Genomic DNA, 18,192 nt, shown 5'->3' with positions numbered 1-18,192 from the left:
TGCAAGAGACTTGTTTTTTTTGGTTTTGTTTATTTTACTATGTATTGTTTTAAAACAATGAAAAATTATGTAATCTTTAATTGTAAATTAAGCTAAGTAAACCATGAACATTTAGCATTACTCTGCTGTCTGAATGCGTTCTCTAACAGTGATATATTGTATATTTAAATCAATGAACTGTAACATTACTTAATTGAGATGACAATGTTTGAAACAATTACAATTCATTTGTTATTGTGTTCACTGGATCAGTGTACCTCTACTTAAACTGACTGATTAAAAATGAGATGACAACATCTACAACTTGTGGTCCAAAAGGTGAATCCTCTCCCAGTTTTTTCCCTCAGCAAGCACTGGTGAGTACAGAGTGTATTCCTGCAAACACAAATGGACAGATTTGTAAGCAAGAATCAAGTAAAAAAAATAAAAAAATCTATAGATAGAGCTACAAATAATGAAGTCCCTGGGTCAACACAAGATATTTCATCATTATTATTATTATTATTATTATTAATATTATTATTATTGCAGTATAGTGATAGATTACTCTTGGTCATATATTAGGTATTGTATTATTATTAATAATAATACAATAAAGTGATTAATTACTGTTTGTCTTATATTAGATGAGCTATAAAGAATGACGTCCCTGGGTCAACACAAGATATTTCATTATTATTATTATTATTATTGCAGTATAGTGATAGATTACTCTTGGTCTTATATTATTGTATTATTATTATTAATAATAATAAAATGACGTGATTAATTACTGTTTGTCTTATATTAGATGAGCTATAAAGAATGAAGTCCCTGTGTCAACACAAGATATTTCATTATTATTATTATTATTATTATTATTGCAGTATAGTGATAGATTACTCTTGGTCTTATATTATTGTATTATTAATAATAATAATAATAATAATAAAATGACGTGATTAATTACTGTTTGTCTTATATTAGATGAGCTATAAAGAATGAAGTCCCTGGGTCAACAGAAGATATTTCATTATTATTATTATTATTAATATTATTATTATTATGCAGTATAGTGATAGATAAATCTTGGTCTTATATTAGATATTGTATTATTATTATTTTTAATAATAATAATAAAATGACGTGATTAATTACTGTTTGTCTTATATTAGATGAGCTATAAAGAATGAAGTCCCTGGGTCAACACAAGATATTTCATCATTATTATTATTATTATTATGCAGTATAGTGATAGATTAATCTTGGTCTTATATTAGATATTGTATTATTATTAAAATGAAGTGATTAATTACTGTTTGTCTTATATTAGATGAGCTATAAAGAATGACGTCCCTGGGTCAACACAAGATATTTCATTATTATTATTATTATTATTATTATTATTATTATTGCAGTATATTGATAGATTAATCTTGGTCTTATATTAGATATTGTATTATTATTAATAATAACAATAATAAAATGAAGTGATTAATTACTGTTTGTCTCATATTAGATGAGCTATAAAGAATGACGTCCCTGGGTCATCACAAGAATATGACGTCCCTGGGTCATCACAAGAATATGACGTCCCTGGGTCAACACTTGTACTTACTGATCAAGTGAACACGATTCTCAGAAGTTTCCTGATTTGAATTATCAAATAAACGGACGTGCTAGTGTAATTAAGCAAAATAAGCTTTACTCCATTCTGTGCTTTGACAGAAAAGAGGTACATGTAAGTGTGCATATGAGAAATTAAGTGCAAGAGACTTGTTTTTTTTGGTTTTGTTTATTTTACTATGTATTGTTTTAAAACAATGAAAAATTATGTAATCTTTAATTGTAAATTAAGCTAAGTAAACCATGAACATTTAGCATTACTCTGCTGTCTGAATGCGTTCTCTAACAGTGATATATTGTATATTTAAATCAATGAACTGTAACATTACTTAATTGAGATGACAATGTTTGAAACAATTACAATTCATTTGTTATTGTGTTCACTGGATCAGTGTACCTCTACTTAAACTGACTGATTAAAAATGAGATGACAACATCTACAACTTGTGGTCCAAAAGGTGAATCCTCTCCCAGTTTTTTCCCTCAGCAAGCACTGGTGAGTACAGAGTGTATTCCTGCAAACACAAATGGACAGATTTGTAAGCAAGAATCAAGTAAAAAAAATAAAAAAATCTATAGATAGAGCTACAAATAATGAAGTCCCTGGGTCAACACAAGATATTTCATCATTATTATTATTATTATTATTATTAATATTATTATTATTGCAGTATAGTGATAGATTACTCTTGGTCATATATTAGGTATTGTATTATTATTAATAATAATACAATAAAGTGATTAATTACTGTTTGTCTTATATTAGATGAGCTATAAAGAATGACGTCCCTGGGTCAACACAAGATATTTCATTATTATTATTATTATTATTGCAGTATAGTGATAGATTACTCTTGGTCTTATATTATTGTATTATTATTATTAATAATAATAAAATGACGTGATTAATTACTGTTTGTCTTATATTAGATGAGCTATAAAGAATGAAGTCCCTGTGTCAACACAAGATATTTCATTATTATTATTATTATTATTATTATTGCAGTATAGTGATAGATTACTCTTGGTCTTATATTATTGTATTATTAATAATAATAATAATAATAATAAAATGACGTGATTAATTACTGTTTGTCTTATATTAGATGAGCTATAAAGAATGAAGTCCCTGGGTCAACAGAAGATATTTCATTATTATTATTATTATTAATATTATTATTATTATGCAGTATAGTGATAGATAAATCTTGGTCTTATATTAGATATTGTATTATTATTATTTTTAATAATAATAATAAAATGACGTGATTAATTACTGTTTGTCTTATATTAGATGAGCTATAAAGAATGAAGTCCCTGGGTCAACACAAGATATTTCATCATTATTATTATTATTATTATGCAGTATAGTGATAGATTAATCTTGGTCTTATATTAGATATTGTATTATTATTAAAATGAAGTGATTAATTACTGTTTGTCTTATATTAGATGAGCTATAAAGAATGACGTCCCTGGGTCAACACAAGATATTTCATTATTATTATTATTATTATTATTATTATTATTATTGCAGTATATTGATAGATTAATCTTGGTCTTATATTAGATATTGTATTATTATTAATAATAACAATAATAAAATGAAGTGATTAATTACTGTTTGTCTCATATTAGATGAGCTATAAAGAATGACGTCCCTGGGTCATCACAAGAATATGACGTCCCTGGGTCATCACAAGAATATGACGTCCCTGGGTCAACACAAGAATATGACGTCCCTGGGTCAACACAAGAATATGACGTCCCTGGGTCATCACAAGAATATGACGTCCCTGGGTCAACACAAGATATTATTATTTGTATTATTATTACTACAATATAGTGAGAGATTAATGATTGTTTTAAATTGGATATTGTATTATTATAATAATGATTATTATTTAAATACAGTCATTGATAAATGTGTGTCATACTGTATATTGGACGGGTTAATGATGTCGCCGGGTCAACACAATATATTTCCTTGTTGTTTATGGACGACAAACCCCCAATCCATCCGCAAAAGTTTTTAGCCTTTCTTTCACAGAAGGATTAGTATCAGCATCTGCTAAACGAATACATGACAAAAGTGATATAAATAATCGTACAAAAAGATCCGACGACGCGATCACGGGGGAAACGCCACACCGGACCGGGGCAAAACGATCGTGGGCACCTTCCTGTCCGATAGGATCGGGGTTTGGCGATTTGGACCTTAATATATGCGCAGTTCAGCGAATGTTCGCGTCAGTTATGAATAATATATTAATAAAAATAATATATTATGCTGAGCAGGGATGGACACATTTGAAATGGCACATTTTAAATAATATGCACTTACCTTTGTAAAATGAAGGCGACGTCAAAGCACACAATTCAAATAGTGGCGCGCAAGCTGAGGCTGGGTACATGTCACGTGACGTGAGTAATCTGATTGGTTGCTCAAATTTAGCTTAAGCACCTCCCTTGTTGACCCAGGGACGCGTCGAACTCGGCAGAATCAGGACGTGCGATTTACAACATAGCTGTGATCCTTTTAATTTAAAGTATACTGTCCATTTCTTTTCATATTAACACTCAAAACAACACATCTGTGTTTTATATTTTGATATAATTATCATCTGATTGTACATTATCTCTTACACACCTTGGAGATAGTTCCCTGGTAAAAGAGGCCATCCGACCATCGGGCCAGGACGTCCTGCCCTTCTTCAAACTTGCTGGCGAGTCTGGCCGTGTCAGTCAGCCCATATTTCAGGGGAAATTGTGACAAGAGGACTGGAGACTTGTGTTGGCAATTTGGTGTTGACTTTTGATGGGCGGCCAGTTTATCTGCTCTCGCTGAGTCTCTGTCAAATGAACAAGACACCTCATGAAAAACATGATTCAACCACACTTTTGCTTACACTAACACACACAAAATATCAATGGCACATGCTAAAATAAACAAAAAAGGCTGAAAATGTAGTATCAAACTTCCCTAGTGCAGGTTTTTAGAGGTGTTTCACGTTAAAACAGTGTAGGGTCTTTTTTAGGATTGAGTGCACTTTGTATTGCCTTATAAATGAAGCACCAAAACAGAATAACAGAGAATACAAAAAAAAGCCTCTTTTGTTAGCAGAATAGCTGGAAAGAGCTAACAGTTTTCTCATTCAAAACAATGTGACTTCAAATAAAAGCATCCCGTTCAAAAGCCTTAAGAACTTGTTTCATTGGAATCAGAAAAAGTATGTTTACAGACCAAAAGTTTGGAAACATTACTATTTTTAATGTTTTTGAAAGAAGTTTCTTCTGCTCATCAAGCCTGCATTTATTTGATCAAAAATACAGAAAAAATTTAATATTGTGATTTATTATTACAATTTAAAATAATTGTTTTCAAATTTATTATACTTTAAATTATCATTTATTTCTGTGATGCAAAGCTGAATTTTTAGGATCATTATCACATGATCCTTTAGAAATCATTCTAATATGATGATCTTCTTTTTTAAATAAAATCAATACTTTTATTCAGCAAGGATGTGTTAAATTGATAAAAAGTGATAATAATATATTATTAGAATATATATTATTAGAATTTCTTTTTTTTTTTTTTTTTTTTTTGAATAAATGCAGCTTTGCATCACAGGAATAATATATATATATATTATTCCAGGAGCTGTCATTTAGGGGCAGTGTTGTGGGTAACGCGTTACAAAGTAGAGTACTCTAATTACTTTTTTCCTGAAATTTGTAACTTAACGCGTTAGTTTCGTGCGTAAGTAATCAGTAACTTCGTTATTTTTAAAAAAAAAAGTAATCCGTTATTTTAAGGAAAGGAAAAACCCGACTGCAGCCTGCTTTTTGTCAGACAGTAGTCCTAGGTCTACTGTGCCACCTGCGGATGTACAGTATCAGCGGAGCCGAAGCTCTGTGATCGTAAAGTCAATGGCTGTGATGCGTCTGTGCCCTGCGCCTGACCCTGTGTGTGTGTGTGTGTGTGTGTGTTTTTTTTTTTTTTTTTTTTGAACTCCCGGCAAGATAGCAGAGAGAGTACAGCGTTTGGTTTATGGAAGTACGCACATTATTTTCAATTTGTCAACGAAAAAGAAAAGAACATAACGGTAAAATGCACACTCTGCTTCTGTCGACCGCCAAAAATTCTACTTCAAATTTAACGCTACGTTTTAATCACTACTTTGAAGAGTAAATGTAAGAGGACTGTGTTAAAGCGAATTTAGGCTTGTGACTGTGAGTGACACTTTAATAATAATTAGTTCGGCTATTAAGCGATTTGTCATTTGCCTGTGTGGCAGTGAAGGATTTAATTCGGTTTGTTATCATTTTTGTTTGACAGGCAGCTGTTAATTTCTGTTAGATCATTGGCTGGCTGGTTGTTCATAATTTCTAAATGGATTTAAATCTGCAAGCCTGTTTAAGGTTGTGTTTACAAGTAAGCATACTTGTACTTTGATAACTGCATTATTTAAAGTTAAAGAAAAATCAGGAGTTATCTTGTGGTGCTCATAATATACAGTAGCCTAGGCTACCCGGGCTGGGTAACGTTAGGTGCGAATTTTGATTAATAATTATTAATATGTTCTGTGATAAATAAATTAAACGCCATGTGGAATAGCCGATTGCTGACTGTCTATCCTGTTATTGTTATTCTGCAGTGTTAATTTAGTCGGATGACTGACGTTATTCATTGTCGGGAGTCACGACTTCTAGGTGCATTTAAAGGGGCCAGGGGCTATGTCTGTCGTGTGTCGTGTGTGAGCCGCTGCAAACGGCTTTTAATTTTTGGTAACGCATGAGTACTCTAACGCGTTACTTTTATGAATAGGTAATGCTGTATCATAACTGATTACTTTTAATTGATGGTAACGTTGTAACCTAACTAACTACTTTCCAAAGTAACTATACCCAACACTGTTTAGGGGACATGATGAGAGTAGTGAATCATCCAACAAGGGGAATTACAGGGAGTTCACAGAAACATTAGCTAAATATGACTCTGTCCTGTCCACACAATTTGAGTCCTCAACTGTGTTTTCTGGTATGTCCCATACTATTCAAAATGATTTGATCTCTGCTCTTGCAGCCACCGTTTCTGATCAGATCAGAGATGAAATTCAGGATGCTCCCTTTTTTGGATGGCAGGTGGATGAAACAACTGATATATCCTGTCGTGCCCAACTGATTGTTCGCTATGTGGATAGTGCAGGTAAAATTCAGGAGGGCTTTATTGGATTTTTTGATGTTTCGGGGGGGCGAGATGCCCAGTCCGTTTTTGAAATATTAAATGAGAACATGCAGGGCTACAATTTTAAGGACAAGCTTGTGGCACAGACCTATGATGGGGCTGCTGTCATGGCTTCAGATCTCAATGGTCTGCAGGCCAAAGTGAAAGCAATAGCCCCCAGTGCAATGTTTGTGCACTGCTATGCACACCGACTAAATCTGGTGCTGTCACAGGGGGCTAAATGCTTGCCTGAGTGCAGAATTTTTTTGCATCACTCACTGGATTTGCCAAATTTTTTTCAAAATCCACAAAGAGGACATCTTTTCTGGAGTCTGCAGGCTGTTCAAGGTTGCCCAAAAACGCTCCTACTCGATGGAATTTCACATCACGGATAGTGAGCACTGTGGCAAACAATTATGATGGCCTCCTGCAGACATTTGAGAACATCATTGCAGATCCAACAATGGATGATGAAACACTGGATTGTGCCAAAGGCTTTGTGAGGAAACTGGAGGATTTTGAGTTTGTGTTCATGTTGTACACATATGAACAAATCTTCTCTGAGACTGATGTGGTCTTTGATATTGTCCAGCAGAGGGCGATGGATGTTCTTTACTGCAAGAACAGAATTGAATCTCTTCTTGCATTTGTCAAAGAGAAGAGGTCAGAGGGGGCTTTCCAAGCCATTTATGCCAAAACAGCAGATCTCACATCAGACCCACGAGATGAGCCCATGAGAAAGCGCCGTCTGACCCAATTGCAGGATCCCCAAGTGCGATACAGAAATCTGTACATGGCCATCCTTGATAACATCTTGGAGCAGATTCCTCAACGTTTTTCCAATTTGGAAAGCATGCTCTTCTTAGAATTAGTCAATCCAGGGAAATTTGATGACATGAGACAGGTATTTCCAGAGGAGGCCTTCCAAAATGTCCTGAAAAGTTATGGCCATCACTTTGATTCAGGAAGACTGAGGTCAGAACTTCAAGTCCTGTATTCAGATCAGGACTTGCAGGGTAACAGGGGAAAGCTGTGTGATTACTTGGTGTGGTAACACTTTAGAATAAGGTTCCATTAGTTAATGTTAGTTAACTACTTTCGTTAACATGAACTAAGCAAGAACAATCCTTCTACAGCATTTATAAGTCTTAGTTCATGTTAATTTCAACATTTACTAATGCATTATTTAAATCAAAAGTTGTGCTTGTTAACATTAGTTAATGCACTGTGAATGACCATGAACTAACAATGAATAACTGTATTTTCATTAACTAACATTAACAAAGATGAATAAATACAGTAATAAATGTATTATTCATTGTTTGTTCATGTTAATTAATACATTAACTAATGGAACCTTATTCTAAAGTGTTACCCTTGGTGTTCCTTAAAGACATGGAGTTGGACAGTGCAATGCCTCAGCTTTACAAACTGTTCTCATTAGTGGCAACAATTGGAGCTACATCTGCAGGTGTAGAAAGGAGCTTCTCCTGTTTAAAGCGACTCAAGTCCTACACCCGAAACACAATGGCCATTGAGAGGACACTGGTCAAATCACTTGAAAAGACTCCTAGTTGGTACGACAGGGTCACAGACCATTTTCTTGAAAAGGAACGTAGGGCAGAATTTACTTTTAAATAAATAGACAATTTTATGATGTAGGCCGAAAATGAGCTTCCCCTCTCTGACAGACCAGTAGCCGCCTCTGGTCTGTACTATATATATATATATATATATATATATATATATATATATATATATATATATATATATATATATATATATATATATATATATATATATATATATATATATTCATGCAACCATCAACAATGTAGGGGATTAAACAAAATCACATTTATTAAACAAATCATATAATTTCTTTGCCTTATCACATCTCATAATTTTCAGGACCTTTATATACATGTCAAGCTCTTTTATAAAAACATAAAATTGGGGTGCTGTTTTCAGAACTTTACATTTGTGAATAAAGTATTTTAATATAAGTAAACCATTTACCACAAAGTCTAAATTTTTATCCAACAAATGAACTCCAAATTTCAACATGTCCCAAGTAATCGCTGGAAAAATAGAAATTCTCTACATTTTTAAAGCATTAGTTAAAGTTACTAAACTAAAAATGAAAATAATAAAAATCACAGACCAACGGATTAAAAATGCTATTTTAATTAACCCATTACACTTTACAGTTAGTCCTATCGTACAAATACACTTACTTGTAGGTTTAAAAATCTACAACTACAAATATTTCAGCAAAATGTATACTTTAGTCAAAGCTATTGCGCTCCTATTTCATTGAGGTCTGTATGTTTGGCGTGACTGCGCACAAAGGCGCTCATAAATAAAGTCATAAATAAAGGAGATTAGTGGAGATTCGCTAAAGCAGAAACTCATGCACTTCTGACACCAAAATGGAAATAATTCCATCGTTTGTTTGTTTTTTTACATTTACAGATGGAGAATATACCTGTGGCATTTAAGTTATGCATTAAGGAAAAGGTGGTATTAAGGTTGTATTATCTTTTAATAATAAATAATATGATCTATTACTTTTTTTTTTTTTTTTTTACAGAAACCCAAAATGACAAATATGCATTCATACATGGTTATCAAGTTTTAGTTCTATTCACTAAAGTTCTATCACCAGGCAGCTGATTTACAACATAGCTGTGATCCTTTTAATTTAAAGTATACTGTCCATTTCTTTTCATATTAACACTCAAAACATCTGTGTTTTATATTTTGATATAATTATCATCTGATTGTACATTATCTCTTACAAACCTTGGAGATAGTTCCCAGGTAAAAGAGGACATCTGACCATCGGGCCAGGACGCCCTGCCCTTCTTCAAATTTACTGGCGAGTCTGGCCGTGTCAGTCAGCCCATCTTTCAGGGGAAATTGTGACAAGAGGACTGGAGACTTGTGTTGGCAATTTGGTGTTGACTTTTGATGGGCGGCACATGGCACATGCTCAAATAAACAAAAAAGGCTGAAAATGTAGTATCAAACTTCCCTAGTGCAGGTTTTTAGAGGTGTTTCATGTTAAAACAATGTAGGGTTTTTTTTTTTTTTTTTAGGATTGAGTGCACTTTGTATTGCCTGTTAAGTGAAGCACCAAAACAGAATAACAGAGAATACAAAAAAAAAGCCTCTTTTCAATTTACCACAAAGTCTACATTTTTATCCACCAAATAAACTCCAAATTTCAACATGTCCCAAGTAATCCATGGAAAAATAGAAATTCTTTGTTTAATCCAATCACATAATTCAGTCCAAAACGGATTAACCAGACAACAATTGAGAAATAAGTGTTCAACAATTTCTACATCCTTATTACAAAATTGACACATATTACAATCGATATTAAATCTTAATCTGAGAAATTCCTTAGCAGGATAAATATCGTACAAAATTTTAAAGTGTACTTCTTTATATTTGCATAAATATTTGCACCTAAATTCATTAACTGAAATCCTATTTGGATGTTGAAAAATATAATTCCTTCTTAATGGACCAGGATAGCTTTCCTTCATAAGACAATTTCTTATTAATACATTTCTCATCTGTAAAATTTGAATTTAAGATCCAAAATCTTGGGAATGACAGTCGAATATGTTAAAATCCCCTTTAGCATATTAAGGAATGGTAAAGGAATACTTTTAATCACTTTTAAATAATCTTTGCGCGTGGACCCCTATTTCCATCTAGACTATTTATGGTGCTGATAAAAAATAGACTACTCAGTCCGCCATCTTGCCTCCTCCCTCCGATAAAAATGAAGTCAATTGACCGGGCTGTAAATTTAAAATAGGAATAACCATTGAAGCACTTAAATACTAGATGCATTCAGTGAAGCTTAACCATTATTTTGCATTTCTAAAAAGATTTCATTAACATATGTTATAAAATGATTCATGATTAACTCATTAGCATTACTGTAAAATTTGCAGTATTTCAATTTATATATATATATATATATATATATATATATATATATATATATATATATATATATATATATATATATATATATATATATATTGTGACGAGCACTACCAGAGGAATCAGCGTCGCCCTGGAAACCAAAGCAAAACACCTGCACATCCTCGTCACCGGCTGATCGGTCACAGCTGCTCCCCATCAGCCAGCACACTCAAAAGGAGGACATGCTGCACTCAGAGGACGGTCTCGAACCGAATGTAATGCTGGTCTAATCCCTCTCTCATTTCTTCGCAGAAAGCAGCGAGTGACCGACAGCCCACACACTTTGGAGCACGTCAGGACACCCACTTTCACCTTGATTGGCACCGTAGAGCACGGAGAGCACACGGGAAGCACCAGCCACCAGAAAGCGGATCAGCACACTTCACCAGGCACCCCACACTTCTCAATAAATCCACCCTCTGGGGCATTTAATTCACGCACCCCTTGTCTAGTGATTCTTCACCCCGTGACTATATATATATATATATATATATATATATATATATATATATATATATATATATATATATATATATATATATATATATATATATATATATATACATACATACACACACACAGATAAGTAAGAAAGGAATGACAATATACAAATTGACAGTTGCATGGCAGGTATTACAAAAAGCAGTTATGTATGTAAAGGTATATTATGTGCAACATTTAAGTGTACACTAAGTATGTGTGTTAGATAAATAAGTGTGTATATAAATAGTGTAGTGTGTTCCACAGTTAATAATAATAATAATATTTATTTTGTACAGCGCCTTTAAAATTGCTTTCTCAAGGTGCTTTCCAAGAAAACTACATAAAGGAAAAACACAACAATAAAATACAAGATATAGCACAAAGCAACAAAAAATTACAAAACAATCAAATAAAAGCTTCCGTAAAAAGAATGTTTTAGCAATGCTTTAAAAACAGCTAAAGAATTAACAACCCTAATTTCAGTTGAGAGAGAGTTCCACAATTTTGGGGCATATGAAGAAAAGGCCCTGTCACCCCTGGATCGTAACCTTGTTTTGGGGACAGCTAAGAGACCGTGCTGAGAAGAGTGTAAATTGTGAGATGGCGTGTAGGATGTTAAAAGATCTGCCAAATACTGTGGAGTGAGTCCATGCAGAGCCTTATAAGTAAGCATTAAAATTGTAAACGTTGTCTAACAGGCAGTCAGTGCAATGTCCTCAAAACATGAGTTATATGGTCGCCAGCCCTAGCCCCAGTTAAAACTCTAGCCACTGAATTCTGTAAGTATTGCAATTTGTTCCGATAGGAATTGGACACTCTAATCAGGAGAGCATTGCAATAGTCAATTCTTGTGAAAACTAAATAATTAATATATTTTTCAGCTACAGACAAGGACAACATTGGCCGAATACGTGCAATATTTCTAAGATGGAAAAATACAGTCTTAACCCTGTTCTGGACGAAAGGCTCGAAAGACAGAGTGGCGTCAAAGATAACACCAAGATTTTTTAGTTTACTGTGTTCTAGGGTAGCACCATCAACTGAAAGATCTATTGAAGCAGCATTTCGCAGTTGGTGCCCAGCAAAAAAGGTTGGGTTGTTTTTTTAACCCAACCGTTGGGTTACACATATTGGGTCAAAGTGTTCGGTTATCTTAAAATTTGTTGGGTTATTTTTAGTTATAAATATGCTTCCCGCTTCACTCCTGATCAAATTTTAATGGTCCAGTCAGAGACTAAGCGGGATATCAGTGGCAGTCTGCCTGATTATGAAGGGTAAGTAACTGTTAATATAATCGTATGATGTATATAACTGTCATAACATTAAGTAATGTGTCTGATACATTAATAAAACCAAATGATTATTTTGGTCTAAATGAGTCTACTCCACCAATCTACTGCTATAAGCACGAGCCCCGTCAGACTGGTCGTGGCGGAGGTGTTGCAACAATATATAGTGATATTCTCAATCTTACCCAGAAAACAGGATACAGGTTTAACTCTTTTGAAATACTTCTGCTAAATGTTACACTGTCAGACATGCAAAAGAAATCTAATGTATCTCTTGCTCTGGCTACTGTGTATAGACCACCAGGGCCGTATACAGAATTCCTATAAGAATTTGCAGATTTCCTCTCAGACCTTCTAGTTACAGTTGATAAGGCGCTAATCATGGGAGATTTTAATATTCACGTTGATAATGCAAATGATGCATTAGGACTTGCGTTTACTGACCTAATAAACTCTTTTGGAGTCAAGCAAAATTTCACAGGGCCCACTCATCGTTTTAATCATACACTAGATTTAATTATATCGCATGGAATCGATCTTACTGCTATAGATATTGTACTTCAAAGTGATGATATTACAGACCATTTCCTTGTATCGTGCATGCTGCGTTTAACTGATATTAACTATATGTCTCAGCGATACCATCTGGGCAGAACTATTGTTCCAGCCACCAAAGAAAGATTCACAAATAACCTGCCTGATCTATCTCCACTGCTATTTGTACCCAAAAATACACATGAATTAGACGAAATTACTGACAACATGGGCACTATTTTCTCTAATACATTAGAAGCTGTTGCCCCCATCAAATAGAAAAACGTACTGTACCATGGTATAACAGTAATACTCACTCTCTCAAGAAAGTAACTCGTAGTCTTGAACGCAAATGGAGAAAAAATAAGTTTTTAGAATTGCATGGAAAAACAGTATGTCCAGCTATAGACAGGCTCTAAAAACTGCTAGGGCAGAGCATATACACAAACTCATTGAAAATAACCAAAACAATTCAAGGTTTTTATTTAGCACAGTGGCTAAATTAACAAATTACCAGACGCCACCTGATTCAAATATTCCACCACCGTTAAATAGTAATGACTTTATGAATTTCTTCACTGATAAAATAGATAACATTAGAAATACAATAGCGAATGTAGATTCTACAGCGTCTAACACTTCAGTTTCATCCATCGCACCCAAAGATAAACTGCAGTGCTTTACAAATATAGGACAACAAGAGCTAAATAAACTTATCACTGTATCTAAACCAACAACATGTTTATTAGATCCTGTACCCACTAAATTACTGAAAGAGCTGTTACCTGTAGCCGAAGAACCACTTCTCAATATCATTAACTCGTCGTTATCTTTAGGTCACGTCCCAAAACCATTCAAGCTGGCTGTTATCAAGCCTCTTATTAACAAATCAAAACTAGATCCTAGTGTACTGGCACATTATAAGCCTATTTCAAATCTTTCATTTATGTCTAAAAATTTTAGAAAAAGTTGTGTCTGCTCAATTGAGCACCTTCCTGAATAAAAATGATCTGTATGAAGAATTTCAGTCAGGTTTTAGGCCCCTCCATAGCACAGAAACTGCACTTGTTAAAATTACAAATGACCTGCTCCTTGCGTCAGACCAAGGCTGCATCTCATTTCTAGTCTTACTTGATCTTAGTGCTGCGTTCGACACCATAGATCATGACATACTCATAGATTGATTACAAAACTATACAGGTATTTAAGGGCAGGCTCTAAGATGGTTTAGATCCTACCTGTCCGATCGCTACCATTTTGTTTACTTGAATGGGGTGTCATCTCATTTATCATTAGTAAAATATGGAGTGCCACATGGATCCGTCCTATGTCCCCTTCTATTTTCAATATACATGTTGCCCCTTGGGAATATTATTAGAAAATACGGAATTAGCTTCCACTGTTATGCTGATGATACTCAGCTATATATCTCAACGAGACCAGATGAAACTTCCCAATTATCTAAGCTAACAGAGTGTGTTAAAAATGTAAAAGATTGGATGACAAATCATTTTCTCCAATTAAATTCGGAAAAGACAGAGATATTAATTATTAAACCAAAAAACACTACACAGAATCTTGTAGATTACAATCCGCAACTAGACGGATGTACTGTTACTTCCTCTACAGTCAGAAATCTGGGTGTTATATTAGACAGCAATTTGTCTTTTGAAAATCATATTTCCAATGTTACAAAAGCTGCATTCTTCCATCTTAGAAAGATTGCCAAGCTACGAAACATGTTATCTGTTTCTGATGCAGAAAAGCTAGTTCATGCATTCATGACCTCTAGACTGGACTATTGTAATGCACTTCTAGGTGGTTGCCCTGCTTCGTCAATAAACAAGCTACAGGTAGTCCAAAATGCAGCAGCTAGAGTCATTACGAGGTCAAGAAAATATGATCATATTACCCCAATTTTACAGTCTCTGCACTGGCTACCTATTAAGTTCTGTATCAGTTACAAATTATCATTACTTACCTATAAGGCCCTAAATGGTTTAGCTCCTGCGTACCTAACTAGCCTTCTACCACGCTACAACCCATCACGCACCCTAAGGTCACAAAACACTGGACTTTTGGTAGTTCCTAGGATAGCAAAGTCCACTAAAGGAGGTAGAGCTTTCTCACATTTGGCTCCCAAACTCTGGAATAGCCTTCCTGATAATGTTCGGGGTTCAGACACACTCTCTCGGTTTAAATCTAGATTAAAAACACATCTCTTTCGCCAAGCATACGAATAATGTATCTTTTAAATTGTGAGTGTAGTTGCATCTGATCAAATGTGCATTTTTATTCATTAGCTTGGGTTAAACTAATTTTACTTTGTTGGATCAGCAGCTATGCTAATGATGTCTCTATTTTGTTTTTATGTTTTGCCATGGGATTTATATCCCGTGGTAACTAGGATTTACACAAGCTCCAGTCTGGATCCAGAACACCTGAGAAGAGATGATGCTGACCCTCAGAGGACCCCAGATGATGCTAACCTTGAATCAACAAACAGAACTAACAATTATTGCTAAATGTGTGACTGCATCATATAAAACTATTAATTACTAATATTGATAGTTCATCGTCTAGCTGACTACGTCTTGTATTATTATTATTTTTTTTTAATTTTTTCTAAAATCATGTCAAACGTGCACAAACTACTAGCTACTACTAAATATTGTAGAAACATAATTTCCTGTAAAGTTGCTTTGTAACGATTTGTATTGTAAAAAGCGCTATACAAATAAAACTTGAATTGAATTCTTGTTTTTTTATATGTTAAAAAGTTTTAATTCCCTTTAGTCCGTTTGTTTCCCCCAGATAATCAGATCGATTGTAAATGAATGTAGAGCATTCTTAAGATCCTGAAAAGCCTGCTCCACCTCCTCAGTCCACCGAATCTGGTTCGGACAGTTTTTCCACGTTAGATCTGTAAGGACAGCTGCTCTCACAGAAAAGTTGGGTACAAACCTCCTGTATCAGTTTGCCATTCCCAGAAAGGATCTTACCTGAGACTTTGTCTGAGGTATGGGGCAATTCTTTATTGTTTATTGCCTAGATGCTTTGAACTTGATGTTTAATAACTCCATGGCCAAATACCATACCCCAAGTACTCAGTTTGTGCCTTTGCCATGGCACATAGCTGATCTAATGTGGTTAACAACAACATTCAGATGTTGCAGGTGCTCTTCCCAAGTCGAATTGTGAATGACATTGTCATCTAAATATGCAGCTGTAAAGTCAATTTTGAAAGTATCTGATCGATGAGCAGTTGGAAAGTTGCAGCAGCTCCATGAAGGCCAAAGGGCATCTTACAGAAATGATAAAGGCCCCAAGGGGTCCGGAATGCTGTCAGCTCCCGGGACCTTACTCTCAACAGGACCTGCCAATAACCTTTAGCTAAATCAATTGTGGTTAAATAATTGGCTTTACCCAAACGGTCAATGACTTCCTCGATTCTAGGAGCCAGATAGATTCAAATTTTGACACAGAGTTAAGATATCTGAAGTCAATGCAAAACAGTAGGCTGCCATCCTTTTTAGGCACCAAAACAACTGTGCTGCACCATTCACTTTTTGATAGTTCCACAATCTTCATTTCTAACATTTCATCTAGCTCCACATGCAAAGCTTCTAGGAGCCACTCAGGTATTCTATAGCTCATACGTTTTGGGCAAGTTCCTTCTCTGAGCACAATGTCATGCTCAACTACTGTAAGTTTGTATGTCCTGGTCTCCTCTGAAAAACTCTAAACAACCTCTGAATTTCAAACTGTTGACTTTGAGACAGGTGACTCAGTGACTAGAAGTAGCTGAAACTGGTAGATACTGGGCCTCTACCTCTTCCTCATCCTCTACCTTCCGAATCATAAATGCCCCCCTGCATCCTTTGATATAGAAAACCACACTTTGAGCACACTTTTAACATGCAAATTCTATTTCGAACATTTCTGACCCAGAGTGGCAACTTCATATGTAACCAGCCACAGCTTCCTCAGTACTTCAAAAGAACCCTGCCATTTGGCAGAAAATTTACTCGATTCAGTGGGCAACATCACCAATACCTGAGTATCTGACTCAAAGTTTCTTGTCCTGGCTTTCTGGTCATACCAGGTCTTTTGCAATTTTTATACTTCGGCCATATGTTCCTGAGCCAATGTACCCATGGCTTCCAGCTTCTCATGCATCTGAACCACAAAGTCAACAATCAGAGTGAGACTTACACAGTCTTGTCCTCCATTCCACATGTCCTTCAGCAGTACCAGCACTCCCCGCACTTCCCATCTCTATAGTAACTCAAATGGGGAAAATCCAGTCGAGGCCTGAGGAACTTCCCTGTAGGCAAAAAGCAGATATGGGAGCTCCTGATCCCAATCATCACTCTTATCCACAACAAACTTACGAAGCATTTGTTTCAGAGTTTGATTGAAGTTTTCTGTTAACCCATTAGTTTGTGAGTGATAAGGGGTGGTCCTTACTCCCTTTATACCCAACAACTTATACACCTGTTTTAATAATTCTGACATTAAGTTAGATCCTTGATCTTTTACTATACTTTTAGGAAAACCTACTTCTAGAAAACAGTTGTATGAGGGCAGAAGCTACTGCTCGAGACTTAATGGATTTGAGGGGATAAACTTCTGGATATCATGTGGCATAGTCTGTGATGTCCAACATATAACCGTTTCCTGCTTTAGTTTTCTCTAAAGGCCCAACAATATTCATACCTAGCTGCTCAAAAGGTATCCCAATAATGTGAAGAGGCTTAAGAGGAGCCCTAATAGGGACCCGTAGAGAAGTCTGTTGAGACTGTAGACAAGTTTTACAGTCTGTGTTACGTGACCATGGTAACAACTGGTACAACATAACATACAAAAACCATAGACGCAGTGACATTGCAAAAATAATTTAGTTTAATGCAATAATAATTTTTACATAAACAGAGCGTGGTGGTAAAAATAACAAAACAAACAGAAAGAAAATCCTGATCTCACATAACTACAACACAAGATAAAACTTACCTACCTCCCGACCAAAAACAAAATACAAAG

General features: G+C 34.8%; 1 protein-coding gene across 4 annotated transcripts; it reads right to left on the bottom strand.

Annotated features, from left to right (window-relative positions):
* Positions 1 to 238: 238 nt before the first annotated feature.
* LOC128026422 (metal-response element-binding transcription factor 2-like) lies at positions 239 to 17,847 on the bottom strand. 4 transcript variants are annotated; one of them, XM_052613562.1, is made up of 4 exons: positions 17,365 to 17,847; positions 4,256 to 4,457; positions 2,050 to 2,120; positions 239 to 375 (listed from the first exon to the last, which is right to left on the bottom strand). In XM_052613562.1, the coding sequence occupies exons 1-4, from the start codon at positions 17,379 to 17,381 to the stop codon at positions 264 to 266; spliced, it is 402 nt and encodes a 133-aa protein (XP_052469522.1). In that variant the 5' UTR covers positions 17,382 to 17,847; the 3' UTR covers positions 239 to 263. The 4 variants fall into 4 exon arrangements, with proteins under 4 accessions (XP_052469522.1, XP_052469512.1, XP_052469542.1 ...); XM_052613552.1 differs by lacking the exon at positions 17,365 to 17,847 and adding an exon at positions 9,641 to 9,811; XM_052613582.1 differs by lacking the exons at positions 2,050 to 2,120; positions 17,365 to 17,847 and adding an exon at positions 9,641 to 9,811.
* Positions 17,848 to 18,192: the final 345 nt, after the last annotated feature.

Source organism: Carassius gibelio, chromosome A2 (assembly GCF_023724105.1).
Source record: "Carassius gibelio isolate Cgi1373 ecotype wild population from Czech Republic chromosome A2, carGib1.2-hapl.c, whole genome shotgun sequence".
In the NCBI taxonomy this organism is placed as follows: Eukaryota; Metazoa; Chordata; class Actinopteri; order Cypriniformes; family Cyprinidae; genus Carassius; species Carassius gibelio.
Note: the sequence above shows the minus strand (reverse complement) of the source record. Positions and strands in the feature narration are given on the sequence as shown.